At 43.1% G+C, this 20,927-nt stretch overlaps 1 protein-coding gene across 2 annotated transcripts in view; it reads left to right on the top strand.

The window, feature by feature from the left end:
• The window catches only part of ZDHHC20 (zinc finger DHHC-type containing 20), a 69,296-nt gene that overhangs the window by 21,938 nt on the left and 26,431 nt on the right, over nucleotides 1-20,927 (top strand). For both annotated transcript variants that reach the window (XM_019530195.1, XM_019530194.1), the window contains 3 exons: nucleotides 4,090-4,116; nucleotides 15,188-15,282; nucleotides 19,852-19,972. In XM_019530195.1, the coding sequence (XP_019385740.1) occupies nucleotides 15,223-15,282; nucleotides 19,852-19,972 (181 nt within the window). In that variant the 5' untranslated portion in view covers nucleotides 4,090-4,116; nucleotides 15,188-15,222. The remainder of the gene's footprint in view (nucleotides 1-4,089; nucleotides 4,117-15,187; nucleotides 15,283-19,851; nucleotides 19,973-20,927) is intronic.

Below are 20,927 nucleotides of genomic sequence, written 5' to 3' on the forward strand. Positions count from 1 at the left end.
GTGAGAGAGGCTTCCCATCAACACTTACCAAAGCCATCGTTGAATGCCTTTTGAGTTTTCTTGAAACCTACCCAAAAGTTGTGACAGGAGTTCAAACAGTGATCTTTCCAATTTGACTTCACAGAAATAAGTGATCCACCCTTGAAATACTTTATGTAAGGAAAAGCAGGCACCCTACAGAATAGTAGACAGGTGTTGTGGGAGCTGCATCCTGTCCTGGTAGTGTTAGCAGCACGTGAGTGAGCCAACTGTTCAAGGCCACGCTTCCACGTCTAATGTTACAATGTTACAACACCACGTTATGAACATTTTTTGCAGTGTATTATTAAAAACTGTCTATCATTGCAGTGGATCTTGGGCAGAAGTGTTATAAACTCAGCAACTTGTTAAAGTAAATCTGTTCCAACTTGGCAAGTTGTACACTTCTGCCTGGGCTTCCTTTCAGCTGGCAATACATGTATTCGGCTCTTGCCCCTGCTAGCATTGCATCAGAGATCCATCAATATCTTGTTGGTCTCTGGCCAGCTGAGAGCACATCAGCTCCATCTTCATGAAGTCATTCTTAAAAAAGCAGCTTGGTAGTAGTGCCTGTGGATGAATGCAGCAGTAGATGATTTCTGGTTAGGAAATAGGTAGACAGAAAGAAAAGGTCACAGAGTTGTGGGTTTTAAAGGACTGGGGAGATATTTGATGATTGGCTCTTTATAACTGGCATTGTGCAAGTCTTTTATGCACAATTTTGTAGCTGCTGAGGGAAATGTCGTCCAGGTCTCTTATATCCCAGTGGTGCCACTGCCAGCCCACTTCGTTATGATCACTGATCATCATCACATGAGTAAGTGTTTTCACACGTGGGTGAGTGAAGGGTTAACAGGAATTCCCAAGCTGTTCTTCAGGTTAAGTAGTGAGATGTGCTTCATTTAAACTCTAGAGCTGGTTGTTTAATCCAGAAGAGTAAGGGCAGCAGTCTAGTGAAGGAATGCACTTACATGTGCACTTTAGTGCTCGTCGTGGGTGGGGAGGAGGAACTAACATGAATGTAAATGTTTACTCTTAAGGTACTTTGGGGAGACTGCACTGTTTCGAAGTCTGGCTTCCTTGGGGTCTGTCAGTGGTGCTTTGAAGAATACTAACATATATACTCAAATCCAAGATAAGGTTTTCTTTTTCAGTCGGCATCCAGGGAGGAGGGGCCTTGTCTTGGATTCAGGTACCAGCCTGGGACAGACAACAGCTCAGCTATGGTTTCAGCTCTGGGCTCAGGCCAAAGCTTGGAGCCATCTCCTGCCTGCCCCAATCTGGGATGGCTCATCTGGCAGGGGAGGGGGCTCACAGCTGGGAGAGCACAGGGGAGACCATGGGGTATTGGTGGTGTAAGAGAACAGGACATACCCCTGTGTGTGGTTTGGGGGGAGTATGGCAGAGACTATGCAGCCTGTGCCCCCTCCCCCTTACCTTCTGCTCAGGTCCCTCTAGCCCTAACTAGGCCTGGCCAAAAACTGCCACTGCTTTTCCCTGGCTGGGCTGGGCTCCGGAGCAGAGCTACAACAATAGGTAAGTTTGTAGGGGAAGAGGGGCAAGGGAAATGGGTATGGCCCATTACCCCCACTGCTGCTGCTTTCCCTGCCACAGCAGTGGTGAGGGACAAATTTAAAATGGCCTTTCACTAATTGTATTGTATACATGGAAAATTATAACACAATTATAATTTTTCATGTATAGCATGTAATTATTATTGGGGAAGGTCATCTTAAATTCAGAGTTGTCCTGGATTTTCATAAATATGATGTATCACGCAAGGTCTTGTTCTTCCTACATCTTTATTTTTATTTGCATTTTTTCTGAATTCGTTGCTTGCCAGTGAGTTAGATGGACCCTACCATGAGGATGATTCTGCAGTTCAGTTACTGCACTGAGTAAAGATGTGTTACGTTCTTGTTTCAGTTCTGCTAACTGCTTTTCTGAGAGAGACCTGGCAAACTACTTCTGTGTGCCTCAGAACAGAGAGGTTTCCTGGCCTTGCGGGACTTTTGGAGGTACCTGGGTACTGCTGTGGTAGTCACTGGTGGGGGACATGTGTTTGGATGTCTCCTTTTGAAGTAGTGCAGTTTCTGAATGTCAGCTTCTGAGACAGCTCAGTTTGGGTATTCAGAAAATGCAAGCCCGAAGACATGAGTAACTTATGAAAAATTTGATTTTTTTTCTTCTGATTAATTAGATCATTGTTCTCCTACCTATGCAGGATTTTTTTCCCCTGTCCTGCATAAAAGACAGATTTGTGAGTGTAAGAAACAGTGTGGGTAAAAACAGAAAAAATGGTGTGAAAGAGAGAGATTCAAGGCATTACATTTGTGTCGGGGAGTGGTGGAGAGTTTCTCCTGGTACAAAGAACTAACGTACTATTCAAGGAAGGAAGGAAACAGTCATTTTATACCTTGCTGTGGGTGATTCTTGGTACGTAATAACTGGCATTAAGTCCTTTGAATAAGTGTTTTTCTTTTATTTTCTTCTTTGGCTTCATGTTGAGAGGAGAGAACTAGAGTTTGCAGCACAATGCAGGTGACTGCAGTGTAGTGTAGAAAGACTGAAGTTCACTTTAGTTAGCTCAGGTACTATTAATGATTCATACACAGCAGCAAAGAGCTCAGCACAGGCTAATTTATCCTGCTACTTGGGTGGGTTTGCAGCCCACACTAAGCTCCATGGTACCACAAGGAGCTTAGCCTTGATACCTGCACTATCTAGTAGAAGCTGTATTAGATATCTGTATACTACACCACAGTCTTTTCTGCAACTGCAGTGTCACTGTAACTTTAGTCAGAGTTGCACAGTGCTGTCAGCTAAATTATAGAAACCCAATGTGATCTTCAAGTCTCTGGAAACTTGCAAGGTTTCCGAATCATTCTGTATGTATTTCATAAACTTGCAAGATTGCAGTGTGAATTGGACTATAATTACTTCTGTGTCCATATCTTTTTTTTTTTTAACAAAGAGCTGTTAAAACATTGAAGACTTACTGTAGGAAACTGAGAATTTAATGTAAAATGTGCTTTGAAGAAGTTTGGCCTTCTGAATACAAAGGCATAAAGGGGGGGGGGGAGGAAATGTGCATTGTAGACCAACCAAAGAATATGTTTTGAACTCTTCTGCTCTCAGCAAGAATGGAATGTAAATACTGTACATTTGCTTCCTTTTGTGGTAATTTGACAGGATCTTGATTGCAGCTCCCTGAGCACAAATCTCTGTTCCTGTACATTTCCTCTTGCAGACAGTGCCTTACACTGGTGATTTAACAATACTTTCCATGCAGTGGTCTAAGTAGGGATGGACAAGCAGGGCACCAGCTCCAGGTGCCAACTTGAGGATCGCCCCTCACCCTCTGGCAGCAGAAGTAGCCCTACAGCATTGTACTTGCAGTAGATTTAGCTAGATAGGGATAGAAAGAAATAGATCTTGGAGATGCACAGGAGTAAGAACTGGTGAAACTTATTATCACTTCAATACCTGGGGCAGGGAAGAAGAGATGAAAATAACCTGCAGACTATTCAGTTGAGTGACGGGGAGGAAAATGGTGTGATACTCAAGGTGACAGAGTTCCAAGATCTTAAGAAATAGATTGAATGCAACTAACATGGATATCTGCATGGGAACTTCTGTAAAGAACTTCATTATTATTTTTCACTCCCTCTCTACCTCCTGGTTTGGAGGCAGTGATTTAGTTGTGCTTTTCTAGAATTGATGTCAGTGGTAAATAAAGCTGAGTGACTGCATACATCTTCACGTTCAGAGAGTATAGTAGGTACATATCAGAAGTATAACATTTAATTAGATCACAGTTAGCTTATGCATTGTGAATTTGGTTAAACCATGGAATCTGTGACTCATGAGTTCTGTCTTTAGACTCTGCTACTGACTTCTTAGATGTTAGAAGAAACAAGTGTTCTTATGTGGTACACAGGTGCATAACTTTTTATAAAAAAATATTTCAGTGTGTGCGTATTTCGCATAGCTCGGTTCTAATAAAGCTTTTTGTTGAGGGAAAAAGATACAGATTTACTTACTATTTCTCTCTTTCTTTTTTCCCCATAGTTACTATTACTTCAGCTGGAGAAAAAGGTAAGAAATATACTGTTCATTTTCAGATTATAAAAGTTGTAAGTAAGGAGGTCCCCTTTTTCCCTTTATATAACCATTCAAGTATATCTGACACACTGAAATTTAATTCTGTTTACTGTGGCAATTTTGTTTTTGCATAAACTCTCCAGAATGAGCAGGTGGGCAAATAAAAGTGAATTGTTGTGGGTAGAAATTATTGAATTTTCAGTGCCATATGCTTGGGCCTGTCTTTGGAAAAAAAATGAATCTAGTATTCATAATGTATCAGACGTGTCTGTACTCCAGTGGGCAGTATTGCATAAATACCCAACTTAGTATAATTCAGCAAGTTTGATCAGGTGCAACAAGCAACATTGCCCCAGTAGTGAGAGAGGGGATTATTCAGCTCAATTGTTTAAAATTTTAGTTTTGCTCCCATAACTTCTAGCTCATTGGCAGTTCCTGCTTGGAAATACATGATGATGAGCAATTACTGTGCTGGTAATGGTGACCCATAAAGGTGCTTTTCTGGAGCTAGTAGCTTGATGGGTGGTGGGTAGGTTTGTGTAAGTGCCCTTTTCTCTACATAAAGCTTTGAAAAATTTTCTCTGAAAAATTATTAGGCCAGGTCATGGCCCTGAGTCACCAAGCTCCAGAAGTAGAAGCAGTATAACCATGTTGTGTAACACTGTGCCTGGGCTACTTAGTTCTGGTTCCCAGGGGAGTTAATGAGCCTATACTGATGTGTATGACCTGTTTCCAGTTCTGCTGCTAGCTTGCTGTACCACTGTTGGAAGACCTTGGCTTCTTATGTATCCCCCAGAAGATGTAGCTCCTAGGGGTGAGCATATAGCTTGTTATTTGGTGGGGAGCATGAGAGAAACTCTAGCATCTAGCGGGACCTTCATGGAATGCAGTGCCCAAAGGAATGATCTGGCTTTCTTTTCTAAATCTCCAAGCTGTGAGCTCCCTTGAGGCGGGAACTATCTCTTACTATGTGTTTATACAGCATACGGGGGTCCTCCAAGAGCTCCTGTACTAGTAATACTGTGTACAAAAATACTTTACTCTCCAAACCTTTCAGAATAGACCAGTCATGAGTTCCAGCAGATTTCCTTGGTTGATGGAATAATCAGTGGGGATCGTGTTTTTTTTCTGCTTTTAAAAATCACAAATTCTCTGATGTTAAAAAAACAAAAAACAAAACTACCACAACCAACAAATTCTATGAGTTAAAAAAACCAAAATCCACATTTTTCCATGATTAAAAATTAAATGCTACTATATATGTAGGTATCGGCTGAACACAATGTTTATAGCTATAATAGTAAAGGTGCACTGATACATTAGTCTGATATCAGGTCGGTACCGATATGAAGAAAATTGTCTACATTGGATATCAGCCCTGTGGGGTCAATAATTTGGCCAATAAATGCCTGTGCTGTGCGCAGCTGCAGCGCAGCACAGAACAGAGCCAGGAGTGTGAAGAGCTGCCTCCAGCTGGTAAGTTGGAAGGGAAGGGGGGACGGGACATGAGAAGGCAGATCAACACCCCCTGGTGAGGGAGGGGACAGGGGCAGGCTCTGCACAACGGACATAGGATAGAGGTGCAGCTCGTAGGGTGGGGGCAGCTCCTGATACTGCTTGCACTCTGGGGCACTGTGGGGGGATGTGCCCCTGGATCGTTGTGGGGTGGAGCCAGAGCTGGCGCTGTGCCAGGGCTTCTCTTGCCAGGGGACTGGGCTCGGAGCAGGCTCTGATGGTGCTGGAAAGAGGCTGCAGCCACCCCAAATTTTGCTGCAGCTCAACTCCAAGCCCCATGCCATCGCCCAGTGCAGCCTCAGTTTTTCCCGGCATTTGGGTGGAAGCGGGGCATTCAGCCAGGGCTGTGGTGGTGTGGGGCTGGGAACAGAGCTGCAGCAAAATTTGGGGTGGCTGCAGCCTCCATCCAGCGCTGCCAAAGCCTGCTCCAAGTCCAGCCCCCAGCAACCAAAGCCCCATGCAGCTCCAGCTCTACCCTGCAGCTGCAGCCTGTCCCGCGCTGTGCAGATCCAGGGGTGCAGCTCCCCCTGGCCTGCCATCCTGGGGTGCAAGCAGCAGCAGGATCCATCCCCCACCCCACGAGCTGCAGCTCTGTCCTGCACCCCTCTGCATCCCACGGGCAGCACCTGCCCCCTTCCTCACTGCAGGGGGGGTGGGGCATTGATCTACCCTCGCCCATGCTCGTTCCCTCTCCCTTCCCATTCCACCACACCGGACTTACTACCTGGAGGCAGCTGTGTCAGGTATCGGATCAGATCTGTATCAGCTGATATGCCTCCTTAAGTATCGGCTGTCAGTACTTATTCCTCTGTGCCTAGCTATTGGTAATGTACAGCCAATAGGAGAGTGGGGATAGTAGGGATTTTTACGGTCATACTTTTCCTTCCTGATTCAAAGCACTTCACAAGTAATTCACATATACATTATTTTCCACCACTTGGAGCTGCATCTGGAATGTAGAGCAGCAGCAGTTAAGGAATGAAATAAAATGTAGGTTGTGTCCTTTTGTGTGTCTTTTTCTGGAAAAAATAAGAGCCATATTCTCTTCACATATACAAAGTAGATCAGGAGAATTATTTTTGGGCTTATTTTAAAAACCGCTTGCATGGGAAAGTGAATTCCATGGAGTTTATCTAACTCAGAAACAATGAAAAACAGTGTAAACCCATACATTTTATAAAAACTGCCAAAGCAGATCTGATTTGTGTAGTGATGCTCACTTTAAGATCTTAATACAAAATCAGATGCCTCTTTGAACTTTGTAGCCCTTGTTTACTTTTTGTCTTCTTGCCTCAGTAGAATTGAGTCCTCTAGTAGCTCTTCTTTATGTAAGATTGTAATGGATGTAAACAAAATTTGTGTGTCTTGAAAGGTATATTTTTTGTTTCATATTTCAAATGCAGGTTCAGACATGTTACAATTGTACTTAGTTATGATTTTCTGTTTTAATTTAGTAATGATTTCTTAATATTAATTCCCTTCCTTCTCATTTTTAAGGTGTATTTCTCTTAGAATGTAGAAATTAAGTTAGCCCTAATAGTCTCTCCTAAAGAAGTGATAAATATTTTAAATGTTAATGTTCCTATAGATACTGGAACTGCTCTGTACTAAATATAACTGAACTGTTTCTTTCTTTTTTTATTTTGGGGCTGGGGGGGTTGTTTTTCTTACATATTTGGAACTGATGTACCACCACAAAAAACGTTTAGGCTATAATCTTGCAGGAAGAGAATTCTAATGACACCCACAAAATCAAATACACAGTGGTGTTTTCACCGTCTAAGGGAGTATCTTGGCATGTATGTGTATTTAATCTAGCTTCTGAAGATTATCACAAGAATTTAAGAAAACTGTTTATTCGTTAAATGGAAAGTGTGCTTCTGTTCCCCAGCATGTCCATTTTCCTGAAAAATCAGTCTTAGATAAATGTTAAGTATTACACTTTGTCCTTGATACAATAGGAGCTCTCATGAATTTTTCCCTAGGGTCCTCTTCTTTTAACCCTTAATCAGCGTAACCCCTAATGGATCCTTTGGAAGACTGTGCAAGACACCCTCTTCCTTTAAAGCACTGTGCCTTTGCAGTACTCTCAGTATCTGCTAAACTATCAAATGAAATCTAAACAGGGGCCCTTTATACATTCCTCTTCCAAATGCTGTCTTGCTTTCCCTAAACTGCTTAGTTTTCCAGTATATATCTAGTTTTTTTTTTACTTTTATGGAGAGCAGGAACTTCAGCATTGAAGATAGAAAAATAAGACCACCAGTCAGTTTAATTAGCTGCCAAGTATGCTAATTAATTTTCTGTTAAACTTACAGGGTTTTTTTACACTTCAAAACAGTCAAACTTTATAGTAATGATTAGTGAATTGCCTGTCAAGAATGATGGATGAATGGCGTCTTTCTTGGTGGTGTTGTGCATCTAATTGTCTTATCACCGTGGCATTTTCTTGGGACTTATTTGCATGACTTTCTTCATTGCATCATGTATTTAATTGTCTTCTCACAGTGGCCCCTGGCGATCAGCACTCTTGTTGGAGTTGTGTATCTGTCTCCTCACAGTAGCCTCCTCTTGGGATTCATTTGCACAGCTCTCTTGATGTCTCCTCAAGTCCTATTTCCTTCTTCATGTAGCTTGCTCCTCGGGGCTTAGTCCATCCATCTGTGTCTGTCTGTGTGTCTCTCTGTCCGTAATGCTCTTTAAGGGCGCCGGGAAGGGCAGAGGGAGGGGCCAGCTGAGGAGAAGCAGGAGCCAATCTCCTGGCTACTGTGAGGCTACTTTCTTGATGCTGTTGTGCATCTAATTGTCTTAGCCAGGAACCCAGCTCCTGCTTTTCCTCAGCTGGTCCCTCCCTGTTGGTCTCTTGGCACCCTTAAAGAACATTACAGACAGACTGATTAAGCCTATATCTATAGATATATCTATCTATATATAGATATATGCCCCCCTCCCTCTCTGGGCCCACTCTCCCCTTTCCTTCTGCTGCTTGGGGTCTGGGCCTGCTCCCCACTTTCCCCACCACAGCAGCGGGTGGAATAGGATAGGGCCTGAGGGTGGGGAGAAGCTGGGCCACCACAGGGGGAAGGAGAGGAGTGGGCCCAGGCCCGAAGAAGGGAGGAGGCTCGCTCTTCCCCTCCCCCAGCTGCTGTTGTGTTGGGCTGGCCCGCTGCTGCTCCCCCCACCTCTGCAGCTGCCCAGCTTCTCCCCCACTTGGGCTCACTCCTCCCTTCCCCCCACTGGTGCTGCCACGGCATGCCCCCTCCTCCCCCCACTCGCATCAGGCCTGCTCCTCCACCCATTGCCACTGCATCAGCCCTGCAGATGGTGATGACACAAGCAGGGAGGGGTGGACTGAGGCCAGCGCTGGTGGCCTATCCCCCCTGTGGCATCTTGACCCTGCTCCCCCACCTGTGCCACCACCATCACATCCAAGGAGCTGGGGGGCGGTGCAAGGACAGCTCTGGTGGCCTTGCCCCCCTTCCTCCCCCGTCCACTCCATCGTCGCCACCTGCAAGGAGCAGGGCGAGGGGGCTTGCCTGGCCCCCGCCCCCATTCCATCCTCTCTGTTGCCACTGCATCCATCCTGTGCCCCCACCATTATGGTGGCGCACCGCCAACTTCTGTCCAATGCTTCTTGGCACTCTGGCTTTTTTTTAACCAATCAGGGTACAGAGTGCTATGGGCAGATAGACAGACACATTCTTTCTCGTTCTTTGTCTGGTTTGAATGTAAAAGAAAATAAATGGACCCTACAAATATGCACCAGCTGGTTTCTACTGTGTGTCAAGATGGTTCGGGATTCTTTAAAGGGTTGCCTGCAAGAGTTCTGTTGCGACTGCCCCAACAGGTTGGGTAGAGTGGAGGGGGAAACTATTAAAATTAGTGTCTTCCCCCTCCCCCTTCTCTCCTTTCTTAAGAGTCACCTTCCTTCTGCTTGGCAGAATACCTTTCTCAATTGCAGTAACAAAAGTAACAAGGGAGGCAGGAGCAAAATTAAGAGGCTGTTCTGGGATCCATGGTTGGACACTGATCATCTGGATAATTAATTGAAAGGCCTCTGCTTCCCTTGAGAAGTCCTCAAGTAGCAACAGAGGGCATGCCTTCTGCTCCAGCGTTGATGTTCTTCTCTTCAGACTTCTTCACCATCTTGTTGTCTTAAATAGTGCAAGAACTCCTAGATCTCTTTGAAAGCTGTCTTTTTCCATTCAGTACTGGCAACAAAGCTAGCTTCTTGGCCGTTTAGCTAAGATCAAGTCTAGTAGCTATCATTTGCATTTCAGTAGTGCCAGGAAAGACCCCAGGCTCCATTGTTCTAGTTAGTGTTTGTGCCAGATAGTCTCAGATGAGGTTGCATTCTGGGGGTAACTTTTCTGAAGTCTCTTAGCTCCCAATTAAAAATATTTAGATTAGGTGGGTGCTGGGAGGGCAGGACCTATCACTTTCTCTCTACCAATCCCTACTACTCCATCTCATCCCCATTCTCTGCGTTTCCCCTGCTGTCTTACCTCAATTTGACTACTTTCATTAACCCACTTTCCTGGAATTTTTGTAGTTTATTCATGTTCTGTCTAAGCCAGGGGCGGGCAAAGTCTGGCCGGCAGTGGACTCCATTTTTCAACAGTTCCTGCCTATGCGGCTGGACCCAGCTTCCATAGAGATTCCAGAGCAGCTGCGCTGTAATGGCATGAGCCAGGGTTTCCATGGAGACCAGCCCCAGCAGCACTGGCAGGCAGCAGTGTGCCAGCCTCCCTGGGGGGGGCGGTGCGCGCTGAGTGGGGTGCTGTACTGCAGGCAGGAGTGGGGCAGGCTTAGCTGCAGGGAATTTTGCCTACAAGGAATTTTGGGATGGCTATAGCCTCCCCATGCCCCCTAGTGCTATCCCTGCTGGCAGGGCATGTGGCAGGGTGCAGAGCTGCTCTCCAGAACCTGGTTGGGATCTTGCAGCAGTGACAGCATGGTCTGGACCTGGGCCAGAGCCACTATCTGCAGCCTGCATGCTCTGCCCCAGTTCTGGACCATGCTGTCACTGCTGCAAGATCCCAGATGGGCTCTGGAGCAGCTCCATGCCCTGCTGCACACCCTGTCGAGGATGCTGGGGCCAGTCTCCACAGAAACCCTGGCCTTGCGCTATCACAGCGTGGCTGCTGCTGGAGTCTCCATGGAAACCAGACCCAGCCATGTAGGCAGGGGCTGCTAGGAAATGGAATCCAGCTGCTGGCCAGATCTGCCATTTTGCCATTCGTGATCTAAGCCTATATTGTAAGCTAGTCAGAGAAAACCATCTCTTGCTGTATAGTACCTAGCACTGAGACATTTCATAGTTTTATAGTATTTAGAGTTTGAAGGGACCTCAATAGATCATTGAGTCTGATTCCCTGCCCTAGGCAGGAAAGAGTGCTGGGGTCATATGACCCCAGCCAGGTGCTTGTCTAGTCTCCTTTTAAAGACGCCCAAGGTAGGGGAGAGCACCACCTCCCCTGGGAGCCCATTCCAGATTCTAGCAAGTCTTACCGTAAAGACATTCTTCCTGATGTCCAACCTAAATCTCCTCTCTGTCAGATGTTTCATGTTCATGTAACAGAGTTGCAGGTTTTAGGGCACCATATGCAAGGCTTTTTTCTGCTTGTTCTGTCAAATGAATCCCATTGGCTCTGTCCCTTGACAGTAAGATGGTTTCGGTGTTCCTCTTTTAGGCATAAAGGGCAACGGATAAGGGCAAAAGGACTCTACAAGGAAAAAGCTTAGGAAGATTCAAATCCATGAGAGCTCAAATCAGCTTAATGTTGTCATAGTAAAAAAAAGACAAAGAAGGCCAGGAGGGAATAAGCTTGCTTGCTTTATTCAAAGGTGGTAGAAACTACAGCCTTAAGGTCAGCATCTTGCTATTCCTGAAACATTAAATATAGCTTCTTTAAAGATCTTTGTATAGCTATGCACAGAAATAGGTCAAGTTTTCCCCTTCAAGGAACAGAAGATAATGTAAATATTTTATGTTCCTTCCTTTTTAGGAGGCCAGTTGCCTTACACCACACAGCTGTTTCCACCTACTGTTAAGAGGAAATAACTGGCAGGAAATGGGGACTGGAGGAAACTTCTTGGGCCATAGATTCAGACCCTTGCTGTCACAAGCAATTGCATCATATAAGGCGATTTGTAAAATGATCACGCTTCATCTTAAAATTAGTTTGGTTTTTATTCATGCTCCTCCTTTTGGAAGGCTCTTATAGAACTTTGTTCTTCTGTTATAAACCTCATTTTCAGACAAAAGTTTATTCATAACAAGTTTAGACCAGTTTGTTCTTGTGCCACCAGTCTACTTTAGCTTTCCTCCTTCCTTGACATTTAGTCTCATGATATGCCGAATAGTCATATTCTCCCATAGACATAATTTTGCTAAATTAAACAAGTCTATCCTTGTAAGAAAAGCTGTCCATTCCCCTAACCACCATAACAGTCCTTCTTTGCATCTGTTCCAGTCTGAGTTCATGTTTCTTGAGTATAGATTACCAGTTGCACACACATAACAGAGGTCTTCACAATGCCATGTACAAAGACCAATTAATTATTAATTCCAATCTCTGCTGTATCGACCTCATCTTGTGTACCCTAAAATTGCATCTGCCTTTTTCATAGCCACATTGCTTTGGCAGCTTACAGTCATTCTGTGGTTTTTCCTGTGTAACTTCAAACTGATAGGCATCTTGCTTATAGCAGAAATTCTGGTTTGCCCTAGTGTATGGCCTTCTATTTTATATTAATAAATGTCATCCCATTTGTCTAACTCCAGTGTTCAAGGTCATCTGACCCTTCCTGTGTGATTTTTTTTTTCCAGTTTGTTAATGCCTCTCTAACTTCATTACCACCTCTCTACTTTTTGTGCCCAGGTCATCAATTAAAGTATTTTAATAAAACACTGGTCTTAGATCAGTCCTTTAGGAACAGTACAAATCTGTCTTAGTTGTACAGTACTAGCCTGCCTACATTGTTCCAACAGTCAGTGGTTCTGCCTCCTGCTAGTATGAACTTTAGGTCATGTCCTGAAGAGGTGCGACTAACTGTGTCTGGATCTGTACATCAAGCTTATTGCTTGCTTTACTTCTCTTGCCTTGGCCTGGTCCTAGAGACAGTTTTTTGGAGGAAGGAAGAACTCTAACTGAAACTTTCATTGCACCCGTATGGGTGACTAGTTTGACCTTTGCAAGCTAATCAAATTCTACATCCATCCTTAGATATCCCTCATTAAATTCCTTCCAAGAATTGCATGCCAGCTGCTTCTCGTGGTCTCCTTCCCCTCCGCCAATGCTAGGGGTTAACAAAGTACTTGATATCCATCTTTATTCTGTTAACTCTAGACAAGCCATTAAGTTAAAAGGTGAAACAGTAGCATGCTGCCTCTTCAGCTGAGGCCACACCCAGTTCTTTCAGAAATCCAACCACCATCCCTCTCCTGTGTTGATGACCTACTAAATCCTTAAGAGATGCCAGAAATAATTTAAATACTACACAGCCTTGAGTTCTTTGAAGGATTATCCTGTTGATTGAATCTTCCAGAAGCTGTCCAGCACCATATTTTCTCATGTACAACACATATATAACCTTTTTTTCCCCAAAAAACAGCTGCTAGAAAGTGTAGTGTACATTATTGATGCAAAAAAATTGTGGTCCGTTTCTTGGAGGCTCATAAAGTATTACAGACACACATACATTAGATGGCACAAAAGGTGTATTTGCAAATAGGGTTAGAGCAGAGTTAAAAACTCAGATTACTTTGAACCCACTAAGGAATTTTTGCAGGCTGTATTTATCTTTTTCCTCCTGGGCACGTGTGCAGAAACAGGAACTTTTACAACTCATTTCCGTTTCATACAAGCATACATGTGGTTACATCACTACATTCATCGCATGTATATTATAATTAACTAGTTAAGTATGCAGGGCGGAGAGGTAAATATGCATCAGCTAATTAAGCATGCTCAGAGGGTACTATAGGTCACCAAGAGTTTAAACCCCCCCCTTTCAAGGACACAGTCAGTTGAATTCCAGCTTCTGTAATCTGCATGAGAAAGGCTAGGGAGAAGCTGGGGGAGAGTCTGCGATTTAGTATAAGAAGAGCTGTGGCAAGGCTGGGCAAGGAAAAAAGTCCTTGGCAGTGTTTCTTTCTTATCAGGTGCAAGATGCAAGCTGTGCATTTCTAACAATACTCCATTTCTAACATTATAGTGAGGGAATAAAGCTTCTGTTGCAAAAGTAAAGTCTGCACTCAGTTGACAGGGAACAGGACAGTGAGCAGGCTCAGCTCTCTGCTGCTCTTCAGTTGCTTATTATAAGAAAAGTTACCCCCACCCTTCATTGTTCCCTTCAAAAGCAAGATTTGTATCTTCTTCTGGGGCATGGTGTATGTGAGAAAATACAGTAATAACAAATGCATCAAAATGAACATTTTGTCTTGAAATTAGCTACACCTCTCTTTTTATGTCATTCCCATTTACTCTTTATAGGTATAGGTTTGACAGTGCTGAGTCTAGCTTGCTCCCCTACCAGTGAGGCATGAGCATGCTATGGGAGTAACAACAATTTTTTAAATTACAGATATTCTTTTTTTGATTTGGCAGCTGGAAAACAGAATGACCGCACAGTTACATGAAAGAAAAAGTGATAAAAGTAAAAGTTCTTATTTGGATATGCTCCTAGAGACATGAAATGTTGCATCAAGAATTCCCATTAGATCAAGTCACCAACATTTTATGAAGAGCCTTTCCAAGATGGGAACAGACAGGGAACCTATTATATGAAATTGTTGTAAAATTCATGTGGTAAACATTCTTTGTAGATTGAACGTAGGACAGCATTTTTTTTCTTTCTTTTGCTTTAGCACGAAGTGTCAGCTCCATTAGAAATAAAATATCATTTATGATACTGCATGTGTAACATAACTTTTCTTAGTATGATGCCTACAATATAAGATGCTTTTTCACTTGCTGACAGATTAAATATACTGTACATTAGGAACACAGTTCAACTGGCACTTGCTCTTAGCACAGATCTCAAAGATGATGATTTAAGTGTGTACTTTTAATGTAGTTTTAATTTTGGGACATGGGAAAGTGGTGGAGAAGGGTGTAAATCTGGCCATGGTAGATGCACTGTAGGCTTTCATTTAAGTGGCCTGATTCAGAGTGCATATTTCTTTAAGTGGTGGGTTGGTGCAGTCAACAAGTAGTGTTATACCTGATGACTTGGGTGTTTTACAATAAAGTGGGAGTCTGTTTGGGAGATCACCTCAAGACCAAGTTCTTAATCATCATAATTTTAATGTAACCTATGCCATATGAATCGTATCATGTGGCCTATGAAGTGGATTTAAGTAGACACTCTTGATCAGTGCTAATTCTATTCTGGATGAAATGAAAATTTCTTTGAAATTTGATCTTACTGGCTCACTGAAGAAAAATAGCTTGTCTGCACCAAAAATCATTGCTTTTTATGTTTTACTTCTTGCTCTTTTCAGCAGTTCTCACTGAAATCTTATTTGTATTTATTTTTATTGCAGTTGTCTACCTTGTGGTTTTTCATCTGTCGTTTGTCATGTTTGTATGGTCCTATTGGAAGACAATTTTTACACCTCCCGCTTCCCCCTCCAATGAGGTAAATTTGTCAGAAAAATGTCAGTGCTTTTATAAACAGGTTAACTGTTGTTAGTAGCGACACTTGTTTAAAATGCAGTGTATTCACCTTTCTGTTCTCATTAACTAAAATAGTGGAGCATGTTGCCATACCATGAACGTGTTTCATCAAATTACTTTTTGAAACCATTGTCTCATTTACAACCCGGTAGCATTTCTTCAGTTTGAATGTATGTAGTTATTAACTGGCAACAAGTTTGACAACATTTGGACATCTATGCTTGAATAATATGATATGTAAGTATTTGTGATGGTGCTCTACTGTTTTGCAATAGGGCGATTTCATTTGGTATTTTAGAATAAATAAAGCATAATACAGTATCTCAAATTCAGTGATTCAGTTTGTATGCATTTCCATGTAGTTCTGCACTCAAACCTTATGAATGACCTTTTTGGGTAAGAAAATGTATACAGTATGCACCCAGATCTTTAAGAGAACTGAAGTGCCCAATATAAGCCTATTGATTAGGAGCTAGAGCATTTAGTAAATAGCAATTTGTATATGTAAAGATGAACAATAATGTGTTACTACTGTAAAAATGCTAGCTTTATTCAAAGGTAACTAATAATAGTATCCAAAAGGGTTCAGTTAGATGGATTACTCTGACATGATGGTTTTCTTCCTGTTATTCTTTTATAGGAATTTTAAAACTTGTTAATTCCTTTTATAGGAATTTTAAGACGGGGGGGGGGAAGGGGTTGTATTTTGGTGGGGTTGACTTTTTCTAAATACTAACTTTTAGCATGAAGCAGACTTTTATGCCTGAAAACTTGCTGGTAGTCAAACAGCAAAATACTTTTTCTGTTCTGATGTACAAGTGTATTCCTGAAAACTAGACTATGGCTGGGAAGGGAGCCAAAGTAAGATTCTGATGTGTAACTGAGCAAAAGTACTGAATGGTTAAGAGATGTTTTCACAGGGAGCTTAGTCTTGGGAGTGATGTTTGGCTTAATTGCATCTGTTTTCTATGATAATGATGAAGCAGTTGGCATGTCTGGTAGATTGTCAGTTGAACTACTATGTTGCTCCAAGAATCAGCAAACTGCATACACTTCTGTAAGCATCAGCCTATGTTTATAATTTTTGCTGTCTGCCTGGACACCTCAGTGATAGAAACTAGGCCTGTGCATAATTTCAACTGGTGTTTCGTTTCAAAGCTGTTTCAATGCGTTTCAAGCTCGAAACAGCAAAAATGAAATGAAATTAAGGCTTCGAAACAGCTTTGAAATGAAACAAGGGCACTTAAAGCTTTTGAAGCCGGGCTCGCTTGCAGCTAAACAGAAACTAAGGAGAGGGAGGGGGAAGAAGAAGGGAAGGACTGCTCTGATATTGACATCTAGCTCCCAGTTTGATTCTCCGGCTCTCTGATCATTTCCCCAGCTCTTTCTGCGACAGGAAGACTGTGGTGCTGCTGCTGACTCGAGCCTGCAGTGGTAGCCTGCTGAAACCTGGCGTGCAGATCCGGGGCCCTGTCCCCCTTCCCCTTCCTCTGGAAAAGCTGGGAGAAACAATCAGCTGGGGAACTGAGCTGGGGGCTGAGGGAGTTTGGGTACCTGAACATTCCCCCAGCTCCTTGATCGCTTCCCCCAGCTATTCCCGCAGGGCGTGGGCACCCGGATGATGCAGAATGACAGCAGGCTGCTGCTGCCAGCAGGGGATGGTGGCAGCTCTAGGCTATTTCCCCAGCTGGCAGCAGCATCCTGCTGCATCCCCGCCTACAGATCTAGGGGCCTGTGGCCTCCCCCAGAGCTGGGGGAATGATCAGAGTGCTAGAGAAACAAACCTGGAGCTCCGGCTGACAGAAGGATCTGCTCCAGCTCCAGGACAGTGAGCGGCACCCTGCTGAGCCACACTGCACCCGCCCCATGGGGAAGCTGCCGTGAGGGGAGTGGGGGGGTGATCCCCGCGCTGCGCAGGGAGGTTCTGCCACAAGTGCCTAGAGGCCTGACAGATTTGGTGAGTGTGGGGCTTTTTTTTTTTTTTTTTTAAAGGGCCACACTCACCAGCTGTGAAGCATGTGGATGACAGCATGCTGCTGCTGCCAGCTGGAGCTAGTGCCAACACCCAAGTCTGCCTGATGCAGCCCACACCGAGCACCGGGAAGAACCCAATGCTGGCGTTGGCCCCAACTGGCAGCGGCACCCTGCTGTCATCCCACACGCAGATCTGGGGACCTGTGCCCGCAGGGAGGGCTGCAGGGCTATGCCAGACTCCTCCTGGGAGGAGCAGGCCCCTGGATCTGTGTGTGGGATGACAGCATGCTGCTGCTGCTGCCGGCAAGTGATACAAGTTTTGCTTTGAACAGTTTGAGGTGCAGTTTCACAAAAACCCGTGCACCTATCTCCTTGAAACTTGGCAGGCTTCATGCCCTTAAAAGAAGCTATCAATACTGCAATTTTCATCTGAATCAGGCAAGAAATGACAAAGTTAGACATTTTTGTGATTTTCCCCATTCTAGCCTATAGGTGAAACGTCGAAACCCATCAAAACAGTTTCGACGAAATGAAACGGAATGGTGCTTTGAAACAGCTGAATGAAACGCTGTCCCTTTGAAACAGCGAAACGAAAGTCGAAATGAAACGGTGCTGTTTTGCGTAGCCCTAATAGAAACCTTCTGCCTATTGGCACCTGTATAAGTGGCAACATAGTCTCAACTTCTAATATGAGACAAAGAGGTGACCTAGACCTCGAGGCATGTGATTAAGAGAGACCTTGGCAATTTTAATTGAGGAAAAATTAGGTCTCAGCTGTAGGTTATACGTATGTGTTTATGCATGACTTTTACTGGAAAGCCAGCTTCCTCCACAGTCTTCTCTCTGCCTCTGTGTCTGTCACTTATGTTCACATAAGATTTCATAGACATTAGGGCTGGAAGGGACCTCGGAAGATCATAGAGTCCAGCCCCCCCCAAAGGGCAGGAAGTCAGCTGGGGTCATAGGATCCCAGCAAGATATAAGAGGGCATATATCATTCTTTGAGCTGTTTTTAAATCTGATTTAATGTTTTTCCATTGTATAGGAATTGAAATATATGCGTTTTGGTCATTTAAATTACCCTTTCTTGCAAAATAAGTGGCAACCTGTAATCTTACTACTGTACTAAAAAAAGATCTCACCATTGTTCTTGTACTACTGTAATCCCCACACAATTGTAACAAGGAAGAACAGTCAACGTTATGTGAGATTCTAAGGACAGGAAACAAAGGGACTCTTTCTGTTACTAGTTTCATTGAGAGTTACTGGAACCTTGTGTGGAATGTAGATAGCTTTTTGTTGATCTGTAACTTCAGATGCCTATGAACATAATGGGTTATGTCCAGAGAGACCACAGTTATGGGACATATTTTGAAACTTCAGTTTTCAGAATTTAAGGAGTAATACAAGAAGGCAACAACAAAGTCTTCCTCTCCCTGTGGTAAAAAGAAAAGTAAAATTGCCTCCATTTGACCCCACTATTGCCCAGCCAACCACTGAGACGCCAAAGAAAATGGAGAATTGCAGGAAAATGCATACAAACTAATTATTCAGAGATAATTGGAGGTAAAGTATGGCTAAAATGATCAAAACTGCCAGTGCTTCCAAGAGAGCATCTTCCCTTTGCTGTATAGACATGGGAGTATTTTAACAGTCAGCGCACACAGCCAAAACAAGACTGCCTTCAGGTGGTTCTTGCCAGAAACTCGAAGTTTAGAAGGATGTTGCATGATTCGGAACAAAGAACATTGTGGGCCGTACCCTGTTGGAACTGATTTGAACACCATGGGACATAGCGCTGAAATGTATAATACTAGTGAGTGTTAAAAAATCTGTTTCGTATGTGATTACAAATTCTCCAGATTTATTCTGGTAAAGCTGCTAATTCAGTGAGGCCTTGTATGGGTCTTTTAATTTATGCAAGCTTTGTAATTCTTCCTAAGAGCTATGTTGAGATGTCACTGAAGTCAAACCCTTGGTATTAGCTGATGGAGCTTGAGACCATCACTGGTCTTATTAAATGTGCCAGCCATATCCATTCAGCTGAGTTGCAGCTGTGAAAATATAAGCATTTTTCCCAACTTTTAGAAAATGTTTTTTATTCCTTCTGGACCTTCTCCTCCAGCAGGTTAGAGATTGCACAGCAGCCATGGAGCCTGACTCCTCTTTGCAGCAGCAAGTAGCTCTTGCAAAGCCCTCTGAAGTCAGAGATTTATAAACATCACTGGGAAGAGATTAAATGTATGGCTTTATAAAACTCCATCTAGTACAGGGTGAAGTCATGTACTTTCTTCATTGCAAAGGGAAATTGAATAGCTGTAACTAGGGAAAATTCAAACATTATAAAAGCTCAGGTACACAGAGCCAATCCATGTATTTTCAGACTATGTGGAACATGATTCTTGTTTGACCTTATATTACTTACTACCTACAACACCGTGTTTGGGAACATTATAAGCAGATGTTACTGCCTCATTAGAGGTGAAGCATTTAAAATGTATATTTTAGCTGTGAGATTAAAATCAAAACAAATCTTCATCCTTTTTTCTGTTTGCAGTTTTGCTTGTCAAAAGCTGATAAAGAACAATATGAAAGAGAAGAGAGACCAGAATCCCAGCAAGAAATTTTGCGAAGAGCTGCTAAAGACTTGCCTATCTATACCACAACAGCATCAAGGGGTGAGGTGCACAAAAAAATGTTAATCTAATTCAATAAAACTTATTGATGCTGTGTCGACCATCTGCTAAACAAATACTGAAAGGCCATAACTTCGTATTGCCTGATGAGATGCCAGAGTTCTTTGTCTGTGAATCTTAATAAATAGAATAATTTTCTTGAAAACATCCTTCTTCAATAACAAATTTATCATGAAAATATTTACATTGCAGTCTGCCTGCCATAATGTTAGATAGATTAAAGAAACAGAGTGGGAAGGCTGAATTTTAATCTCTATTCAGTCCCAATTATAGAAAGCATAGTTAAGGCTTGTATTTATTTTCACTACGGTGTTTTATCTGGGAGTAGAGAAGCTAAAGAATTAGTGAATTCTGCTTCCACTATGAACCATAATTCTCTGTACAGAGTTGTTTGGAAAGCTAATATGAAAAGTAAATGCAAAAATAGTTGAAGGATCATAAAGAGTGATTTTTAAACATCACTGTTTAGATTCTCTGAAAATATGAGAATATGAATGACTTCCTCTGATGCCTGAATATACTACTGCTAATTTTTTATAAATACTTCAGTACCCTAAAGCTAGTAGTATTGAAGGTTTATCCAAGGATCTGAGATTTAATTTAGGTAGAACATTTTATAACTTTTAACATTTCCTGTAGAAAGTCATACTCAGTTTTGCCTTGAGGAAATGCATCATTTTTGACTTGGATCTGAGTCCAGGAAGCACTGTTTTCCTCCTTGTTTCCAGCTGCTTTTATTGGGAAGAGGCTATCTAAAAACAACTGGAGAGGAGGAGAAGCCAGCTGAAGTACCGTATTTTTCGGACCATAAGACGCACCGGACGATAAGACGCACCCCTCCTGGAGCCTCAGTCTCCGCGGCAGCGAGTCCCTCCTTCGGACTCCTGCCCCGTCTGTTCCGGCCGGCCATTTTTATTGCCGGCTCCCGGCCACCGGC

This window comes from Crocodylus porosus, unplaced genomic scaffold, assembly GCF_001723895.1.
Source record: "Crocodylus porosus isolate Cpor-Errol unplaced genomic scaffold, CroPor_comp1, whole genome shotgun sequence".
Taxonomy (NCBI): Eukaryota; Metazoa; Chordata; order Crocodylia; family Crocodylidae; genus Crocodylus; species Crocodylus porosus.